The 18,283-nt window shown below is 41.7% G+C and overlaps 2 protein-coding genes across 2 annotated transcripts; both read right to left on the reverse strand.

Annotated features, from left to right (window-relative positions):
- Positions 1–4,460: 4,460 nt before the first annotated feature.
- LOC112148020 lies at positions 4,461–5,955 on the reverse strand. The gene is made up of 5 exons (XM_024274793.2): positions 5,811–5,955; positions 5,685–5,737; positions 5,173–5,598; positions 4,598–5,095; positions 4,461–4,501 (listed from the first exon to the last, which is right to left on the reverse strand). Exons 1-4 carry the CDS (start codon positions 5,837–5,839, stop codon positions 4,617–4,619), a joined length of 987 nt encoding a protein of 328 aa, XP_024130561.1. The 5' UTR covers positions 5,840–5,955; the 3' UTR covers positions 4,461–4,501; positions 4,598–4,616.
- A 9,929-nt stretch (positions 5,956–15,884) lies between these two features.
- LOC112148021 lies at positions 15,885–17,336 on the reverse strand. The gene is made up of 4 exons (XM_024274795.2): positions 17,195–17,336; positions 17,069–17,121; positions 16,557–16,982; positions 15,885–16,479 (listed from the first exon to the last, which is right to left on the reverse strand). Exons 1-4 carry the CDS (start codon positions 17,221–17,223, stop codon positions 16,001–16,003), a joined length of 987 nt encoding a protein of 328 aa, XP_024130563.1. The 5' UTR covers positions 17,224–17,336; the 3' UTR covers positions 15,885–16,000.
- Between the last annotated feature and the right edge of the window lie 947 nt (positions 17,337–18,283).

Consider the following 18,283-nt stretch of genomic DNA (forward strand, 5'->3'; position numbering starts at 1 on the left):
CTTATGCATCTTTATTTAGTAAAGATGCATATTTAGTAACAAATATTAGGGGTTTGACTAATAATTTGTTGGAGAAATTGATGGAGACTGGTCTTGTTAGCAAAGATTGACTGAAATAATTGGCTTTAAGCACCCCTAAAATTAATTACACGCAAAGAATGCTCGTTTAATTTTGTTGCATCAAAGTTTTTACAGCAGAGATGAGGAAGAGGTGACATCCATGTCAGAGAAGATGATATATGCAGTGAATTGGTCCAATGCTTTTAATGAAATTACAGAGCACAGAATAGTGTGTGGACAGGGTTATTGAGCAGACTACAGCAGCAGGGCAGACTCAACTGCTGGGTTGGGGGCTGCTTAGATATGCTTGGCATGGAACATGGTTCAAGGTCAGGGCTGTCACTGCGAATAAGTCCGCAAAAGTCAAGTGCAAAAGTTAAAAACATCGGATTTTCTGGGCAAGGTGCCTTAAATGTCCACAGCTTTTAATCCTATTACAATAAATGTTTACAAACCTCCAACAGAACAAGCACCTCCAGCCCTTTTGGGTTGTTTAGTGATCACACAGTTTATCTACATCATACGTGTCAAAGTCTAGGCCAGGGGGCCGGATCCGGCCCTCTGGGTAATTCTATCCGGCCATCCAGAACATCTTATGTTATTGTTACTAATGGCCAGATGTTATCTTGTGTTTATTTTATAACTTGCTTAATTCTGAGAAAATATATTTTATTGAGAGTAATATATTGAAAGTTATTTAAGGTTTAAGTTAATTTATTTTGGCATAATATTCCTGCCTTTTTATTATTCATAATAGTTAAAAAGTTACGGTTTTAAAGTTTTAAAAATTGGTATTCTGCTAGCTGTTTTGGCTAATTTATTTTTCTTACGTTTTTGAGTGAGTTTAAGAGTTTAGCTAATAGTTCAGCTACATGCTAGCTATTTTGTCTAATTTCGTTTTTTTTTAATTAAGTTTTTAGGCTGTTTTAGAGATATGCTAATAATTACATGCTAGCTGTTTTGGTTAATTTAGGCTTTTTTCAGGTTTGTTTTTGTCCATATTGGAGTTTGGCTAAAATTTCGGCTAAATGCTAGTTGTTTTAGGTCATGTAGGCTTTTCTAAATTTTTTAGGCCATTTTGAAGTTTAGCTATTTTTTCCAGCAACATGCCTGTTGTTCTTCACCAACCTAGTTTTTTTTAAGTTTTCAGGTTAATTTGGCATTAAGCTAATATTTCAGCTGGATATCAGCTAATAACTTCAGGGTATTTAGCTATCAATTTCAGCATCTTCAGCTGTAAGCACTAGCATCTTCAGTGGCCAAATTCAGCTTACAGCATTCACACTAGTAGTATCCCAGGTAATGCTATATATCTAGTTCATAATTATGTTAAAAAGTTAGTTTTAAAAATGTAGTTTTAGAGTGTTCATTATCTTGTTCCTAAGGTGCGTTTTGAATTTTGCCCCCTTGTGCGATTGAGTTTGACACCCCTGATCTACATCAATGTTGTGAATTGTACTTATTTGTGGCAAAAACATTCAATATGATGTTGTCAGAAACATGTTAAAACAGGTTTTAAGTTAAGAAATTGCTAAGGAACCGGAAGAAAAACAGGAGAAATGTGTTTATGCCAGGTTTTGTGTGTATTCTTTATTTACACTGAGTTGCAGACCTAATGCTCTCTTCCTTGTGAGATAAATGTGTGTGCCTTCATAAACATCTTCCTTCCTGCCTCAGACAGGAGCCTTTAGTCTCTCAATAGTCTGAATGCTTGACAATAAAACTAACAGATCTTACAGAATCTTCAACAAGTATTTCAATTCTAAAGGGAACTATTTTAAAGTTATGTACTAATTGTGAACATGTTTAATCAATAATAATTGGCTTAAACTCGAAAACTTCTCGTTTGAACTAAATCAGACTTTTTTGGTTTGGATTGTGTAAAATACAACTATTATTTTTACTCACTTTATTTTCAAGAGAGAAATACATTAAATAAGCACAACTGAGTAATCAGACATAAAAGCAAAACCTTTAGAAGTATTGACATGATAATCTAACATGAGACAATTCTGCAAGGACTGATGGAGAAACAAATCAATGGAGAGACTGAGCTGCTGATTTAAGTTTGGGATTGCAATGACAAGACAAATGCTATTGAAATAAGTTTGTCAGCATTCCAGTTTATATGTTCACACTGTCAAGTTCTCCAAGTTTAGTTTGCTACTCCCCGCACTTGAAAGGGATTCTGCCTTGCTCTTGTAAGGATGAAGCAAGATTCCACTGTTTTTATTTTCAGTATTCATGTGAATATCCAGGTGAAAACCCTTTATATATATAAAAAAAAGAGAGATAAGTGAAAACTCTGGTAAAAATTCAATCACAATGACTGTTACCATTACTTAAACCTTTGCCATCAATAAGAGAGTTAGTCAAACAACAATTTAACTCTGCTACAGGTAAAAGACCAACTGTCTCTTCATAGGCAAAGCTTTTCAGAACAAAACATAACACAAAGCTTCTGCTTCTCCCGATCTTGTGTTTCTGAGCAGTTTTATACATTCTTACTGACAATCATCAGCTGCCTTGCCTAACTATTTCAATTGCTTCCACCTGCTGTGGTGAATGCCAGTGGAGCAGACCAGCAAACCCAAACAAGTCCCTCAGTTTGCCGCAACACAGACCATGTTTAAAAATCTTTTTTAACTTTCAGAAGTAACATTGAGTACAGGGCATTCACTGCAAAATAAAGAGTGTTCATTCAATTATCATGAAGATAATCACACGACCCATCCTAAGGCCATCTCAAAAGTTCCATCCATCAATCCCTCTTCTTCCCCTCCGGAACTAGGTCGCAGGGGCAGCAGTCTAAGAAAAGTTGCCCAGACTTCCCTCTCCCTTGCCAATTCCTTCATCTTCTCTAATGTGACCCTGAGACGTTCCCAGGCCAGCCAAGAGACATAAGCTTTGTCCGAATTCACCCCGCTAACCCCTAACTACTAAAAAAACTGCATAGCGCCCTGGATTTTAAAGGTAATTCAGGCATGATGCTCACAACTTCTTTTGTTTTTCTAAAGACCGGATATAACGTCATTGATTTCACAAAGGGAAGAAAAAAAAAAAAAAAAAAACACTTCGTTTATTTATGACTCTACTGTGTTCTGATGTTGTAAATGTGGATGGTTTATTCAAATTTTACATTTAAACACGTTTGAAATTGTTTTACCGCAATGCATTGTGGTCCACATCTGTAATCTAGTGACCATCGATGTAAGCTAGTTTTTCTTCAAAGACTTCTGGGAAATTTCCAGTGCACTCTATTTTGGAATTAGATTTGGACAGCACTAAAAAAAGTGAATGCACTATAGTGATTAAGGGGGGAATTCGGACAACCATAGTCTCTCCTGGGTCTTTGCCTAGTGCAGGGGGCTGCAACCTGCAGTTCCAGATCCACATGCGTCTCATCTCTCCATTGTGGTTCTTTGGACAAACAAGTCAGAGAGACTGCTGATCCAGCCATGTCACTGTCAGCAGCTCCTGACATGATTGAATCCAAACTACCTAAAGATAATAAAACCTGTAAACTTAGACAACCAAGGTCCAAAACCAAGCTAAAACAAACGTCAGTGTAAGACAGCTGAGGACAAAGTGAAAAACAAAATTGCTTTTAAAGATGAGGTGAGCATTTATGTTATATTTATAAGTTGATGGCTGAGGTGCACATAGATACACTAGGTTTTTACATCCCTGTTGATGTTTTGATCAATGCTACCAACTGAACAGGTTTCATGTGCAAAGACAAACTCATCTTTCAGCTTAAAGCACATCTTGTGCTGGCCAGACTGGTTGGCATAGATCCATTTTGAAACTTTGATGCCATGTTTTTTTAATGCAAAGCCAACTTCCGTAAAGGCAAAAGACTACGCAGCACCTAGGGTTTGATGAATGCATTAAACAAAACCGGAAGGCTTTACTGGAGTAGTGGCGCACACCTAGAACACATCCCCAGGGATGTGTACCACCTCAACTCCTCTTTGGAGCAGCAGCTCTACAAATCCCTGCTGCCAATTGGTCGAATACATGCTGGAGGTCCTGTCAGGATATGTGCAAAGATGACAAACCCTTTGGTCCCCAACCTCTAGCTTGTCAAATAAGTTGTCCATTAAGACCAGGCAGCACAGGACTGCTCAGCTTAATGGGTTACAGCAAAAATATCCTGTTAATGCTCAAACTGGGCCACAGACAAGTTCAAAATGACCCTCAGTGGAATACACTGGATGTTTGGGAAAACTCAAATCTGTTAAATTGATTTTTGCTTGTAAATAAGTGGAAACAGATCTGATGAATCTATACAGTGACTGCATATCTGAAACTTTCTAAAACAGAAAGAACTTCTACAACAGTTGAAATGTGCCAGCTGCATCAAGTGTGATTCTAGAATTAGAGCAAATTCTGTAAAGTTGTTTTAAATGCTTTTATTTGGTCAGCTTAGCTACCAAGCCTGGAAGAAGAAGAAGAATATATATATATATATATATACACACACACATTTACAAGTTTAAAGGAACATTAAAGGCATTTTGTGTCAAATACTCACAATCCTGTCATGTTGATCTTTAAGATCTCTGCTGTTGACCATGGAAGATCTTCTGCTGAAGCTGCTGCTGTTGAGGACCTTGGTCTTCAGAAACATGCTCCTTCAAGTAGTGGATGGATTGGTAGTAGTCCTTGCCCTTCTCATGGTTCTGGCTGAAGGTGGTGTAGGTGCCAGGAGGGTACAGACCATACAGGAGCCTGTAGTCAAAGCCAGGATAAGGAGAACCCCAGAAGCCACCAAGTCCTTGGCCTGGAACAAGCACGCTGGTGAAAGCAGAGCCAGGCTGCGCCACCTCAGCCGGGTAACCAAACTCTTCCGTCTGCTGCTGGTAGTTGCCGAGTTCAGCTTCCTTCACAATATTGGAAGTCTCTCCAGACTGGAGGACAGGTCCAGGGGGAGGAGGAGGGACTGGTGGCAGGAAGTCACTGGAGCCCACAGCCTGAGTATCAGCTGCTGCTTGCTCAGAGAAAGATGGAGGAGCAACAACCCACCTGGTTTCTGGACACACAAGACACTCGTTAGAAGGAGAAGACTCATGGAGAACATTCACTGCAGCTTTTTAAATGCAGACTCACCTGGCAGACCAGCTTGAGCAGGTCCTGGCTGTGTGGAACCAGCTCCTTCATGGAACACCAGCAAAGGAGCAGAGCCAACCATTGCTGGGCTGGTCTGAACAAACTGGGAGAAACCAGGATCCTGCACAGGGACCTGAACTGCCTCAGACACTCCTGCTGCAGGAACACTGGAAAACACAGGAACAGATCCTGTCTGAACTGGAAACACAGGGTCTCCTGCCCCAGCAGAGCTCAAGCCACTGCCTGATGGAACCATGGGATAAAACTGAGGGACATTCTGCACAAACACTGGAACTGGCTGAGAGACTCTGCTTGAATGAGAGCTGGAGTACACAGGTGCAGAGCGGCTCATCTGTGCTCCTCTGTGGGAAGCAAAGCTAGTTGCTGCTTTTTGGTCACCGCTGCTCTGATCTGTGGATTTGGAGCCTGAAAGCAGAAAGAGCACAAGTTCTGAAGATGATCACGACAGTCATCTACATGGATGAGTCAGCAAGAGGGGAACAAAACATCACCTTTGGCAGGAAAACCACATGATGGCACAACCAGCAGAACAAAAAGGGAAAACCTGAAAACATTCAAAGAAGAAAACATTACAAAAATGTTGACATTAAAGCTCAGAGTAGACTCTCATGTCCTACCCCAGGAAGAACCTTGAAGTCTCCATCATGAAGGCCACAGTACAGAAAGGTTCATAGCTGAAGGTTTATCAATGCTAGCAGAGACCAGTCCTGACCAATCAGAGCTTAACGAACTAATAACAGACAGCTGCTGGAGACAAACTGTCTCCCAGCTGAGTGTACATGTTTGTTTAGAATGCTTTCTAACCTGATGCAGAATCCTTTTTTGAACATTTTTTTACAATAATTTTCAAACCTACTATTTTGAAATTAGCATTATAGAAAATTATAATTTTAAAAGTGATGACTCAAACTCAAAGACCTCCTCAGTCAAAACTGCTACAGTTTGGCTCATTAAATACTTACCAGATATCTAATCTGATCCGATTATATTTAAATAATGACATTGTGCCGAAACTTTTAATTAGTTCAAAGTAAACAAATAAACATCTTCCTTGTGGGAGGATGGGTTAGAACTGGACTCAAGGGAAGGAATGGTGGTGGGGTTGATAAAGTCAGAAATCAACAGAAATCATAATATTTAAGAACATATAACTGTTAGTGTAAACTGTTTGAAAGTTAAATTCAATGATGTATTCACAGTTTTAGTATCTTTTCTAAAATATTAAGATTGAGTTGTTTTTTAAAGGTTAATTCCTTATCAGAAATTCAAACCATTCACCTAAAGCGAAAACACATCACGATATAAAAAAATTGGTTATTTTTTTTTATTTTTGCTGTTTTTTATTTTTTAGAGATGATGAGAAACCCACCAGCAGCAGATCACAGCTGAAGATGATGAACACACCAAAATAAGAAGATGGTGAAGTGACTGAACTTGAAGCTCACAAGGAAACAATCAAGTCACAAGATTGACGGCCACCTAAGACAACATTATTGCATGTGGGTCCATCAGATGAGTGATGGCTGCATCCACGCTACACATTAGTCGTTAAAGTTGCATTTGAAATCATAAAATATTATTTCATGGTTTTTCCCCTGAAATCCCTGCAGCGTTTTGGTTAAATACTTACATTAGAATCTGTTCGTCAAAGAAAATGAATTTCTGCATCTACACTGCTCACTAAACTTACATGTGTTTCTGTGATTTTCTCATCAGAAAGCTGGAAATGTTCAAAAGCTCGCCCCAAACTCGATTTACGAACATTTGTGTTAAAGAAGAATTTTGTTGCAGCTGTTCTCACAGCATGAAATCTATCAAATACAAATAAGTATCAAAAGTAGGACAAGTATCAGGAGTATAAGATATATCAAGAGAAGAATGGGTATCAGGAGTAGAATTTGTATCAAGAGCAGAATTAGTATCAGGAGTAGAATATTTATTAAGAGTAGAATTAGTATCAAGAGCAGAATATCTATCAGAAGTATAATAAGTATCATATCAGGGGTAGAATATTTTTCAGAAATAGAATAAGTATCAGGAGTAGAATAAAAATTATGAGCAGAACAAGGAACAGTAGTAGAACAAGTACCTGAGCCCCCCTTGCTCAGTCGCCAATTGCTGGAGTTCAGCCCAGTGGACTTGAGGTTCACGCCCCTTTGCCTTCTGGTGGAGGACAGGTCTCTGACTGTGGTTTTGGCCTACGGGCCAAAGACCACTTTGGAGTACACAGCCTTCTTGGCGTCTTTTGAAGGAGTACAGGACAGTGCCCCAAAGGGGACTTAATCGCCCTCCTGGGGGACTTCATTTATCGAGGCCAGACATGTGTACCAACTTATGTGTAACAACCTATGTGCAATATACCCATCCGGACCATGCCACTAGCCTCTACATCCCTCTCATTTCTATGTACCTGGATCATCACCTTCTTTGCCTTTTTCTCTTTAAATCCCTCTCCATTTTATTATTCTGTATATTTTTTTCTAACCGCTACTTTTTTAGAAACGCTTTACTTTATTACTTATTACTTTTTACTTGTATTTTTTATGGCGAGTTCACTGGCTTCTCATCTTTGTTGTATTGACCTGTGTTGATATTGCATATGACAAAAAAAGCTTCATTTCATTTCAGGATAAAAATCAGACGTGAGATGTTGCAGTCATGTTTCTGTTTTGTTTGTTTTCAAAAAACAAAAAATGACATCGTGTAAATTACCCAGTGACATCATGTCTCACAGATGATGTCACATAGACGGTGGGCGGGGGAGGAGGGGGAGATCACACACCATCTGATAGAATCAGATGATGTACATATTTAACTGTACATAATCAAATATAAACTGTAAAAATGTAAATAAATATGATATTACTCCTTGTACATAAAATAAAAAACATCATGCCAAAAACTATAACAAAAAATGTCATTTGGATTCATCAAATGACATTTTTTGGCAAAATGATGCAACCACAAGGGGGTGCAATCTAATCCCTCTTTGTGCCGATCCCAAGTCCGGGTAATTGGAGAGGGTTTTGCCAAGAAGGTCATGTGACATAAACCTAGAGAAAAATCAATCATCAAAATCACAAACAGAATTTAACAAGAACCTTTACCGGTGCTGCTGACCTGGAGGGTAGAAATCCCTGAATCTGGTGGTGAGGCTGCTGTGTTCAACCGCAGTGACAGGACGACGCCGTCAAGCTCCACTGTGCACCATTGAAAGAGCTTCAGGTGTAAGAACACAGAGTGAAAGGGGGTCAAGCTCCATCCATCCATCCATCCATCCATCCATCAAACCTAGACTTATTCCAGTCTTTGAGATGTTACGAGTTTTGTAATTAGCTGAGGTTTTAAGTGTTTCTTTACAATGTTCCTCTTTAAAAAAAAAAATAAATAAAAATAAAAAATCTGCATGTAGTGATGGAAGGCTTTGGATAATCCAGATGAAGTAGTCACTAAGGGTTATCAGTGGTTGAAAGGTGATCTGGTTATCTTAGCTATTTTCCATCAGTTAAATGAATTCCTAATAAAAAACAACTGCTATGATGTCTTCCAGTCCGGTTTCAGACAGAACCACAGCACTGAAACGGCTCTGACCAAAGTGACTAATGACATACGTTTGAATACAGACAGTGGAAATATGTCAGTGCTAGTTTTACTGGATCTCAGTGCTGCGTTTGATACAGTCGACCACGCAATACTACTCAGACGACTGGAAAACTGGGAGGGTCTCACTGGGCCAGTACTAAACTGGTTCAAAACGTACTTAGAAAACAGGAAATATTTTGTGTCAATTGGTAACTTCACTTCTGAGCCAATAGAAATTACATGTGGAGTGCCCCAAGGCTCCATCCTGGGACCACTTCTGTTTAACATCTACATGCTCCCACTGGCCCAGGTTATAAAGAACAACAACATTAGTTACCATAGCTATGCAGATGACACACAGATATATATTAGACTGACACCAGGAGACCGAGGCCCTGTACAGGCTCTTGGTAAATGCATTGAGGACATTAATGACTGGATGTGTCACAACTTACTTCAATTAAACAAAAACAAAACTGAGGTTATTGTCTTTGGGGCTAAAGAAAAAAGGTTGGACGTCACTACAGAGCTTCAATCTATTCAACTAAAAACTACCAACCAGGCCAGAAACTTGGGTGTAGTGATAGACACAGACCTAAATTTTGATAAACACATTAAGGCAGTCACTAAATCAGCCTATTATCATCTCAAAAATATCTCAAGGATTAAAGATCTGATGTCTAAGCAGGACCTGGAGAAACTAGTGCATGCTTTCATCTTTAGTCGACTTGATTACTGTAACAGTGTTTTTACAGGACTACCAAAAAAATCCATCAGGAAACTGCAGCTTATTCAGAACTCTGCTGCTCGGGTTCTCACAAGGACCAAGAAAGTAGACCACATCAGTCCAGTTCTGAGGTCTTTACACTGGTTACCTGTCTGTCAGAGGATAGACTTTAAAGTTCTGTTACTGGTTTATAAAGCTTTGAATGGTTTAGCACCAAAATACATGACTGACCTCCTGACCCAGTATGTACCAGCCAGACCTCTGCGGTCATCTGGATCCGGTCTTTTATCAGTTCCTAGAGTCAGAACTAAACATGGAGAAGCTGCATTCAGCTTCTATGCTCCACAGATCTGGAACAGACTTCCAGAAAACCTTAGATCTGCTGAAACACTCAGTGTATTTAAATCCAGGTTAAAGACTCACCTGTTCTCAGTTGCATTTGATTAATATGTATTCAAAAGTTTACGTCCGCACTGTTTATCTATGCTTGTTTTAAATTAAAATCTTTTTACTTTCTTTTAATTTTATTTTAATGATTTGAATGATGATGAATGACATTTTTACTATTTCTTTTGATTGTTTCTTTTAATGTTTTATGTAAAGCACTTTGAATTGTTTCTGTACATGAAATGTGCTATACAAATAAACTTGCCTTGCCTTGCCATCGGTGTCGTACTGAACAATCAATTTTATTATTGCCTTGAAAAATAAAATATTTTAAATAGCACGGCAAAATTGATATATTTTTTAAATGCAAGAAGAATGACCAATGACAGCAGTTTTTTAGGTGAAATTGTTGTTAAAAGTTCAGGATTCTCACTTCCGGTGCGTCGTGCTATGGCCGCGCTGATGAGTAGCTCCATGCCAACTCGCCCTTTTAACCTTGTTTTTAGCTTATTTTTAATACTAGTTGTCACTTTATGTAACAGCACTGCAACCTCTTGCTATGTGTACAATCGCAGCACTCTTTTAAAGCTTCGATCGAAGGTTAAGAGCGATTTTATGCCGACCTTTGTGGCATCCGCGACGGACGTACTGCCGTTCTGTTTTTCGCCAGCACTGCAAGGGAAGAAGAGCGAGAAAGAGAAAGCGAGGAAAGCGATCGGGGGTGCTGTGGAAAGCCCGGATCAGAGACAACAACCCCGCTCTCCCTACCATTCTGCTTGCTAACATGCAATCTCTGGGAAATAAACTGGAGGACCTGCACGCACGGATTTCCTTCGAGCAGGACACGGGGAGCTGCTGTGTTTTTGCCTTCACGGAAACATGGTTGGACTCATCGGTTCCCGATCACGCCGCGGCCCCAGACAACTACACCATCTACAGGTCGGACAGAACGGAGGACTCAGGCAAGTCGTGTGGAGGTGGTGTGTGCCTGATGATTAACTCGTTATGGGCCACAGATGTACGCACTGTAAAAACTCACTGTTCTCCAGTCCTGGAGCTGCTGACCATCAAAATCAGGCTGTTTTATCTGCCCAAAGAATTCAGCTCCATAATCTTAACTGTTGTATACATTCCTCCCCAAAATCTAAAAACTCAAGCTCTAGAGCAGCTGTATGGGATTATAAACGAACTTGAAAATATGCACCCGGATGCAGATTTTATTATTTTGGGGGATTTCAACAGAGCCAACATGAAAGTGGTCTTACCAAAATACTATCAGCACATTTCCCTCCCTACCAGGGGGGAGCAGACACTGGATCACTGTTACACCCCATTCAAAGATAGCTACAAACCCCTCCTCCGCCCAGCCTTTGGTATATCCGACCACAATGCAATTCTACTGCTACCAGCCTACAAACAAAGGCTAAAACTGGAAAAAAACAGTTCCCAAACAACTATACAAATGGAGCAATACCTCTGATGAGGTTCTACAAGACTGTTTTGAAACAACAGACTGGCAGATGTTTGCAGGCGCAGCGGATGGGGACATAAACCTGTACACACACTCAGTTGTTGGCTACATCAGAAAATGCATTGACGACACGGTCCACCAATCCACCATCTGCATGTACCCCAACCAGAAACCCTGGGTTGGACCAGTGGTGCTTGCGAAACTCAAAGCCCGCACTGCTGCCTTCAACTCAGGAAATCTTGAAACCTACAAAGCAGCCAAATGCGACATCAGAAAGACCATCAGGACTCCCCAGAGGAAGTACAGCGGAAGAGTGGAATCTGCCCAACAAAGCCATGACCCAAGACATGTGTGGCATGGATTACGCTGCATCACAGACTATAAGAGGAGGAGTGGGCCTGTGGAACTGTCCAGCGCTTCACTTCCTCATGAAATAAACACCTTCTTCGCCCGCTTTGATGCAGACCACACAGCACCTACCACCAGATTACTGGTAAATGCAGAGGACACCAAGCTCTGCATTGATACAGCCACGGTGAGACAAGCTTTAAAGAAGGTGAAGCCCCACAAATCACCAGGGCCCGACGGCATCCCCGGACGGGTGCTGAAAACCTGTGCTGACCAGCTCGCCGGGGTGTTCACTGACACCTTCAACCTGTCCCTGACTCAGTCCACCGTGCCCATCATCTTTAAGACCTCCACTGTTGTCCACATCCCAAAGACCTCCACACTTTCCTGCCTCAATGATTGCCCATAGCACTCACATCCGTAATTATGAAGTGCTTTGAACAAATAATTGAAAACTACATCTGCAGCTCCCTCCCCGACACCTTAGACCCCTTGCAGTTTGCATACGGAGCCAAGAGGTCTACAGATGACGCCATTGCCCTTGCTGTTCATACCTCACTCAGCCACCTGGAAAAAGAGAACACTTATGTTAGGATGCTCTTTGTCGACTACAGTTCCGCATTTAATACTGTAATCCCTTCCAAGCTGGTCTCCAAACTCACCATCCTGGATCGGGAGAAACCCATCTGCAGGTGGAAACAGGATTTCCTCAGCAACAGACCCCAAGCAGTGAGGATCGGCAGTCACCTCTCCACCACACATGTCCTCAACGCTGGCGCACCGCAGGGCTGTGTCCTCAGACCACTCCTGTACTCGCTGTTCACTCATGACTGCATTGCCAAGCACAGCTCCAACATCACCCTGAAGTTCGCTGATGACACCACCATCCTTGGCCTCATCTCCAACAACGATAAACACGCCTACAGAGACGAGGTGACATCACTCACCAGCTGGTGTCAGGAAAACAACCTCTCTATCAATGTCAATAAAACAAAGGAGATGATTGTGGACTTCAGGAGACATACAAACCACCACCGACCCATCCTCATTAACAACGTGGAGGTGGAGCAGGTCAGCAGCTTTAAATTCTTCCGGGTACACATCACCGAGGATCTGACATGGATGCTACACAACTACACCGTGGTAAAGAAAGCCCGTCAAAGACTCTACTTCCTGAGAAAACTGAAGAAGTTTGGCATGAACACGGACATCCTCAGGAACTTCTACAGGTGTACCATCGAGAGCCTTCTGGCGGGCTGCATCACAGTGTGGTATGGGAACTGCACCTCTGAGAGTCGGAAAGCGCTTCAGAAAGTGGTCCGATCAGCAGAGGACATCAGTGACAGCACCCTACCTTCCATCCAGGACATTTATCATAGCAGAAGTCTGAGGAAAGCACGCAGCATCATCAAGGACCACACTCACCCAGTGCAAGGACTCTTTCAACTACTACCCTCTGGCAGACGATACAGGAGACTGCCAGCACGCACAAAAAGGCTCAGAGACAGCTACTACCCTCAAGCTGTCAGACTCTTAAACTTAAAATAGCACCTATGTGGGGAATGACAGTGGCACCTGGAGAGATGTGATTGTTAGGAATGGCCCTCCTGATCTGAATCCTTGCTGTGTTTTGTTATTGGACTTCTATGCTCGTCATGGCTTGTCCATAACAAACACCATGTTTGAGCACAAGGGTGTCCACTTGGCGTCAGGACACTCTTGGCAGGAGATGGATGGTCAACTTCGTGATTGTTTCAGGTGAACTTCTGCCATGGGTCTTGGACACTCTAGTAAAATGAGGAGGTTGCTGTCCACAGATCACTGCCTGGTGGTGATCTGGATTTACTGGTGTGGAAGAAGTTCAGAAAGACTTGGAAAGGAAAGGAATGACTCGCTGAGCCCTACGTCAGGAAGGTCTTGAACTCCCACATCCAGATGAACTTCAAATAGGTACAGAGTCTTTATGGGCAGAATTTCTTGGCGCAGCCATGGGTCAGAGGGATCTGGTTTGGGAACCACAGGATTTCCTCTCAGCTCTTTGCAGACAATTTAGTCCTGTTGGGTTCATCAAGCCAGGAATTCAAGCATTCCTTTGGGAGATTTGCAGCAGTGTGAGGCGGCTGGGATGAAGGTCAGCACCACTAAGTCGGAGGCCGGGGTTCTTGACTGGGGAAAGGTAGTTTACCCTCTCTGGGGAAGTGGAGTGCCTCAGGTGGAGGAGTTTAAATATCTTGGGGTCTTGTTCACGAGTGAGAGAAGATTGAAGTGTGAGATCGACAGACAGATTGGTGTGGCCTCCACAGTCCAGTTCATTGTTATAAAGAGGGAGCTGAGCCAGAAAGCAAAGCTCTAAATTTACCAGTCTATCTTTTCAATACCCATCTTTAATCATGAGCTCTGGTTCACGACTGATAGAACGAGGTCTTGAATACAAGCAGCTGAAATGAGCTTACTCTTTAGAGTGGCTGGCACTCCTTTAGAGATAGGGTGAGTTCGGGTTTGCAGAGATTACACCTGGTCACCGCTTAGATTAAGGTGAGTTCAGCAATCACAGCAAGTGTTAGCTTCATTCTTGAAGTTCTAGAAAAGGATCTGATGCTCTGTGAAACCCAAGTCTTTTTAGACAGAACTTTACTCAGTCTGGCCAAAGCCAAAAAGAAGAGAAATTAGCTTGTAGATCAACTAGTCATCCTAAGACCTTCTGGCTAAATTCATGATAGAAAAAAAGGATCTTTCCATCCAGGATGAGATGCACTTCTTAAACTCTCATTTCAGTCTTAATGTTAACGTTTACTTTGGTAAAGGATTAGAGTAGTTTAAATTTAAACCCAAAAGCGGCCTGTGCATTTCAGAGCTGATGCTTCAGTCTTCCTCTGCCAAAATCTTCCTCGTTAATATGAGCTATTTTATGTGTCTAACTCCATGCTGTTATAGATGAATACTTTTTTGCAGAGTAATTTCATCATAAATGGATTGTTTAAATAGACTGAATTCACTACAATTGCACATATTGTGAAAACAAACTGCAGTGCAAGTGTCCTCCCACTGCAACAACAGCTGCAACAAACATTAAAGCACATTTGACAACTCATTTAACTTGAAAATATGGATTTTTATATACAGCAAATCCAACTTAAAGATGAACTCCATGAAGTTCAAAAGTTCAGCGGTAGATTTCCCAGTAAATTCCAGCGTGCCATTAGACAGTTCTGTTTTCAGCGGAGACAGATTAGTGCGCTGTGCGTAACTGGAAATAGAGCGCTGCAAAAAGATTCTCGTTCTCCCAAAATTTCTGGGGGACAAAGAGAGTGATAAACACTTGTTTTTCATGGTCTTGAAACACTGGTTTTTGTCTGGGACGTGATATTTTCCAAAATTTATATGTTGCACTTTATATGTTGAATTTCACCTGTACCGTTTCATATTGTAAATACTTGTTTATACCCTCTCACTGCTATTTATTTCACTTTGCACATTGTAGATATAGATTTATACCTGCTAAAGCACTCTGGATGGATGCAAACTGCATTTTGTTGCTGTGTACCTGTGACATGTGCAATGACAAAGTTGAATTCTATTCTAATTCTGCTGTGAATGTCAGTACAGCAATGCGTCCGGAGCAGCCATGCTGCGTTCAGCGGCAGTGAGTTAGTCCTTATTCGCTCATGTCACAACTGTTACCCTTGCCATACAAAACTGCTGGAAATCATTGGTCAGCCTTAATGTCCTTTTTTTCCCCCGACAAAGTCTGTCTTCAGACTTAGGGAAGAAATCTTCAACTAAAGCAATTTATCTGCCTTATAACTGCAAAACAGTGACTAATTCATAAGTGCAGCAGAAATCAGCCTTTGGTTGTGCAAGCTTTGACCATCCAGAGGCAAATTTAATCTTCATGAAGCTACAGAGACACCAACTTGACTTCTAATTGGTTGAATCATTGTGAAGTGGCTTATTTGACTGTAGTTTTAACCTTTTAAAGCTGGTGCACAAATACTGCTTGTGTAGTGTGATTATCAAGGGAGGGGGGTTAAACTCCACCAGGGTGTGGGGCTGCAAGAAATCTGTCTGAATCATCTGTGCAAATATGATCACAGTACACCAAGGTTCATCAATTAAGATATAAATAAACCCATTGGTTCAACATTTCACGGTTTTGCATTGAGGAACGTACACAAATTAGCTATAGGTGCTTTAATTGACAACCAGTTCATCCAAGTCTGAAAGAAAGCTGAATATGCTGCAACACGACACTGCAGATGTTGAGAACAGACTCATGATCCCCATGTTAATCTTTAAGATCTTTGCTGTTGACCATGGAAGATCTTCTGCTGAAGCTGCTGCTGTTGAGGACCTTGGTCTTCAGAAACATGCTCCTTCAAGTAGTGGATGGATTGGTAGTAGTCCTTGCCCTTCTCATGGTTCTGGCTGAAGGTGGTGTAGGTGCCAGGAGGGTACAGACCATACAGGAGCCTGTAGTCAAAGCCAGGATAAGGAGAACCCCAGAAGCCACCAAGTCCTTGGCCTGGAACAAGCACGCTGGTGAAAGCAGATCCAGGCTGCACCGCCTCAGCCGGGTAACCAAACTCTTCCGTCTGCTGCTGGTAGTTGCCGAGTTCAGCTTCCTTCACAATATTGGAAGTCTCTCCGGACTGGAGGACAGGTCCAGGGGGAGGAGGAGGGACTGGTGGCAGGAAGTCACTGGAGCCCACAGCCTGAGTATCAGCTGCTGCTTGCTCAGAGAAAGATGGAGGAGCAACAACCCACTTGGTTTCTGGACACACAAGACACTCGTTAGAAAGAGAAGACTCATGGAGAACATTCACTGCAGCTTTTTAAATGAAGACTCACCTGGCAGACCAGCTTGAGCAGGTCCTGGCTGTGTGGAACCAGCTCCTTCATGGAACACCAGCACAGGAGCAGAGCCAACCATTGCTGGGCTTGTCTGAACAAACTGGGAGAAACCAGGATCCTGCACAGGGACCTGAACTGCCTCAGACACTCCTGCTGCAGGAACACTGGAAAACACAGGAACAGATCCTGTCTGAACTGGAAACACAGGGTCTCCTGCCCCAGCAGAGCTCAAGCCACTGCCTGATGGAACCATGGGATAAAACTGAGGGACATTCTGCACAAACACTGGAACTGGCTGAGAGACTCTGCTTGAATGAGAGCTGGAGTACACTGGTGTAGAGCGGCTCATCTGTGCTCCTCTGTGGGAAGCAAAGCTAGTTCCTGCTTTTTGGTCACCACTGCTCTGATCTGTGGATTTGGAGCCTGAAAGCAGAACGAGCACAAGTTCTGAAGATGATCACTACAGTCATCTACATGGATGAGTCAGCAAGAGGCGAACAAAACATCACCTTTAGCAGGAAAACCACATGATGGCACAACCAGCAGAACAAAAAGGGAAAACCTGAAAACATTCAAAGAAGAAAACATTACAAAAATGTTGACATTAAAGCTCATAATAGACTCTCATGTCCTACCCCAGGAAGAACCTTGAAGTCTCCATCATGAAGGCCACAGTACAGAAAGGTTCATAGCTGAAGGTTTATCAATGCTAGCAGAGACCAGTCCTGACCAATCAGAGCTTAACGAACTAATAACAGACAGCTGCTGGAGACAAACTGTCTCCCAGCTGAGTGTAAATGTTTGTTTAGAATGCTTTCTAACCTGATGCATGATTATTTACCTCACTTGTAGTAAAAGAAATTGAGATTGACTTAATGTAAAAAATATTTAACAGGGGTGTAACGGATCACGGATAATCCATGGTCTGTACAGATCACTGGCCATGGTTTGGTCCACACGCGTACCGTGGATCACCTCCCTTCTCCTCCCCTCACTGTCGCTGTGTACCTCACACCATGCGCACATTATTAAAATAAATTGTCTGTCCATACCAAATACAATTAGCGTCAAATTCATGTACTGTACACCGTGTTTGTTTGAACAAGCATTAAATTTGCTGCTTGACATTTATCCAACAGTCTGTTAATCTTAAGCTCCCGCCGCGCGTGGGAGAAGCTCCTGTCAAAAACTTTTCTCGAACTCATCATGAAGGACTCTGAAACAGGGAGATTTATTTATTTTGAAGAGCTGAATAAAAACATCGGTTCATGTCTCCTCTTCTGGGTTAAGATCTCCCAGTGAGGAGCTGCCGCCGTCCCACAAACACCGCTGTTCCTGCAACCAGCATGAGCCGTCAGTACGGCAAGCCGAAAGGATCAAAAATCCCTAGGAAAAATGGGCATGGCAGTGTTTCACCTGCAGATAATGATAATTATTTGAAATGTTTAAATGTTTCCAACGTTAATTTCAATTCTACATTTAATTCCCAAAAAATAATGAAAGTTTATTTTTCACTTTTTCATTTAAGATTTAATTTAGACTTTGAGGGTGGGGACAAGGGAAATTGCATATTCAGCATTCTTTTCTCTTAGTGTTAGTAGATTTGGTCTCAAGACACGTTAATGTAATCAGAAACTACAGGTTTTTGCATTTTTGTTTATGTTCAAAGTTCAAAGATGTGTGAGTGTATATTTATGCTTTGAAGTATTTTATATAATTTTTCT

The sequence above is a fragment of the Oryzias melastigma genome, linkage group LG9, assembly GCF_002922805.2.
Source record: "Oryzias melastigma strain HK-1 linkage group LG9, ASM292280v2, whole genome shotgun sequence".
Taxonomy (NCBI): Eukaryota; Metazoa; Chordata; class Actinopteri; order Beloniformes; family Adrianichthyidae; genus Oryzias; species Oryzias melastigma.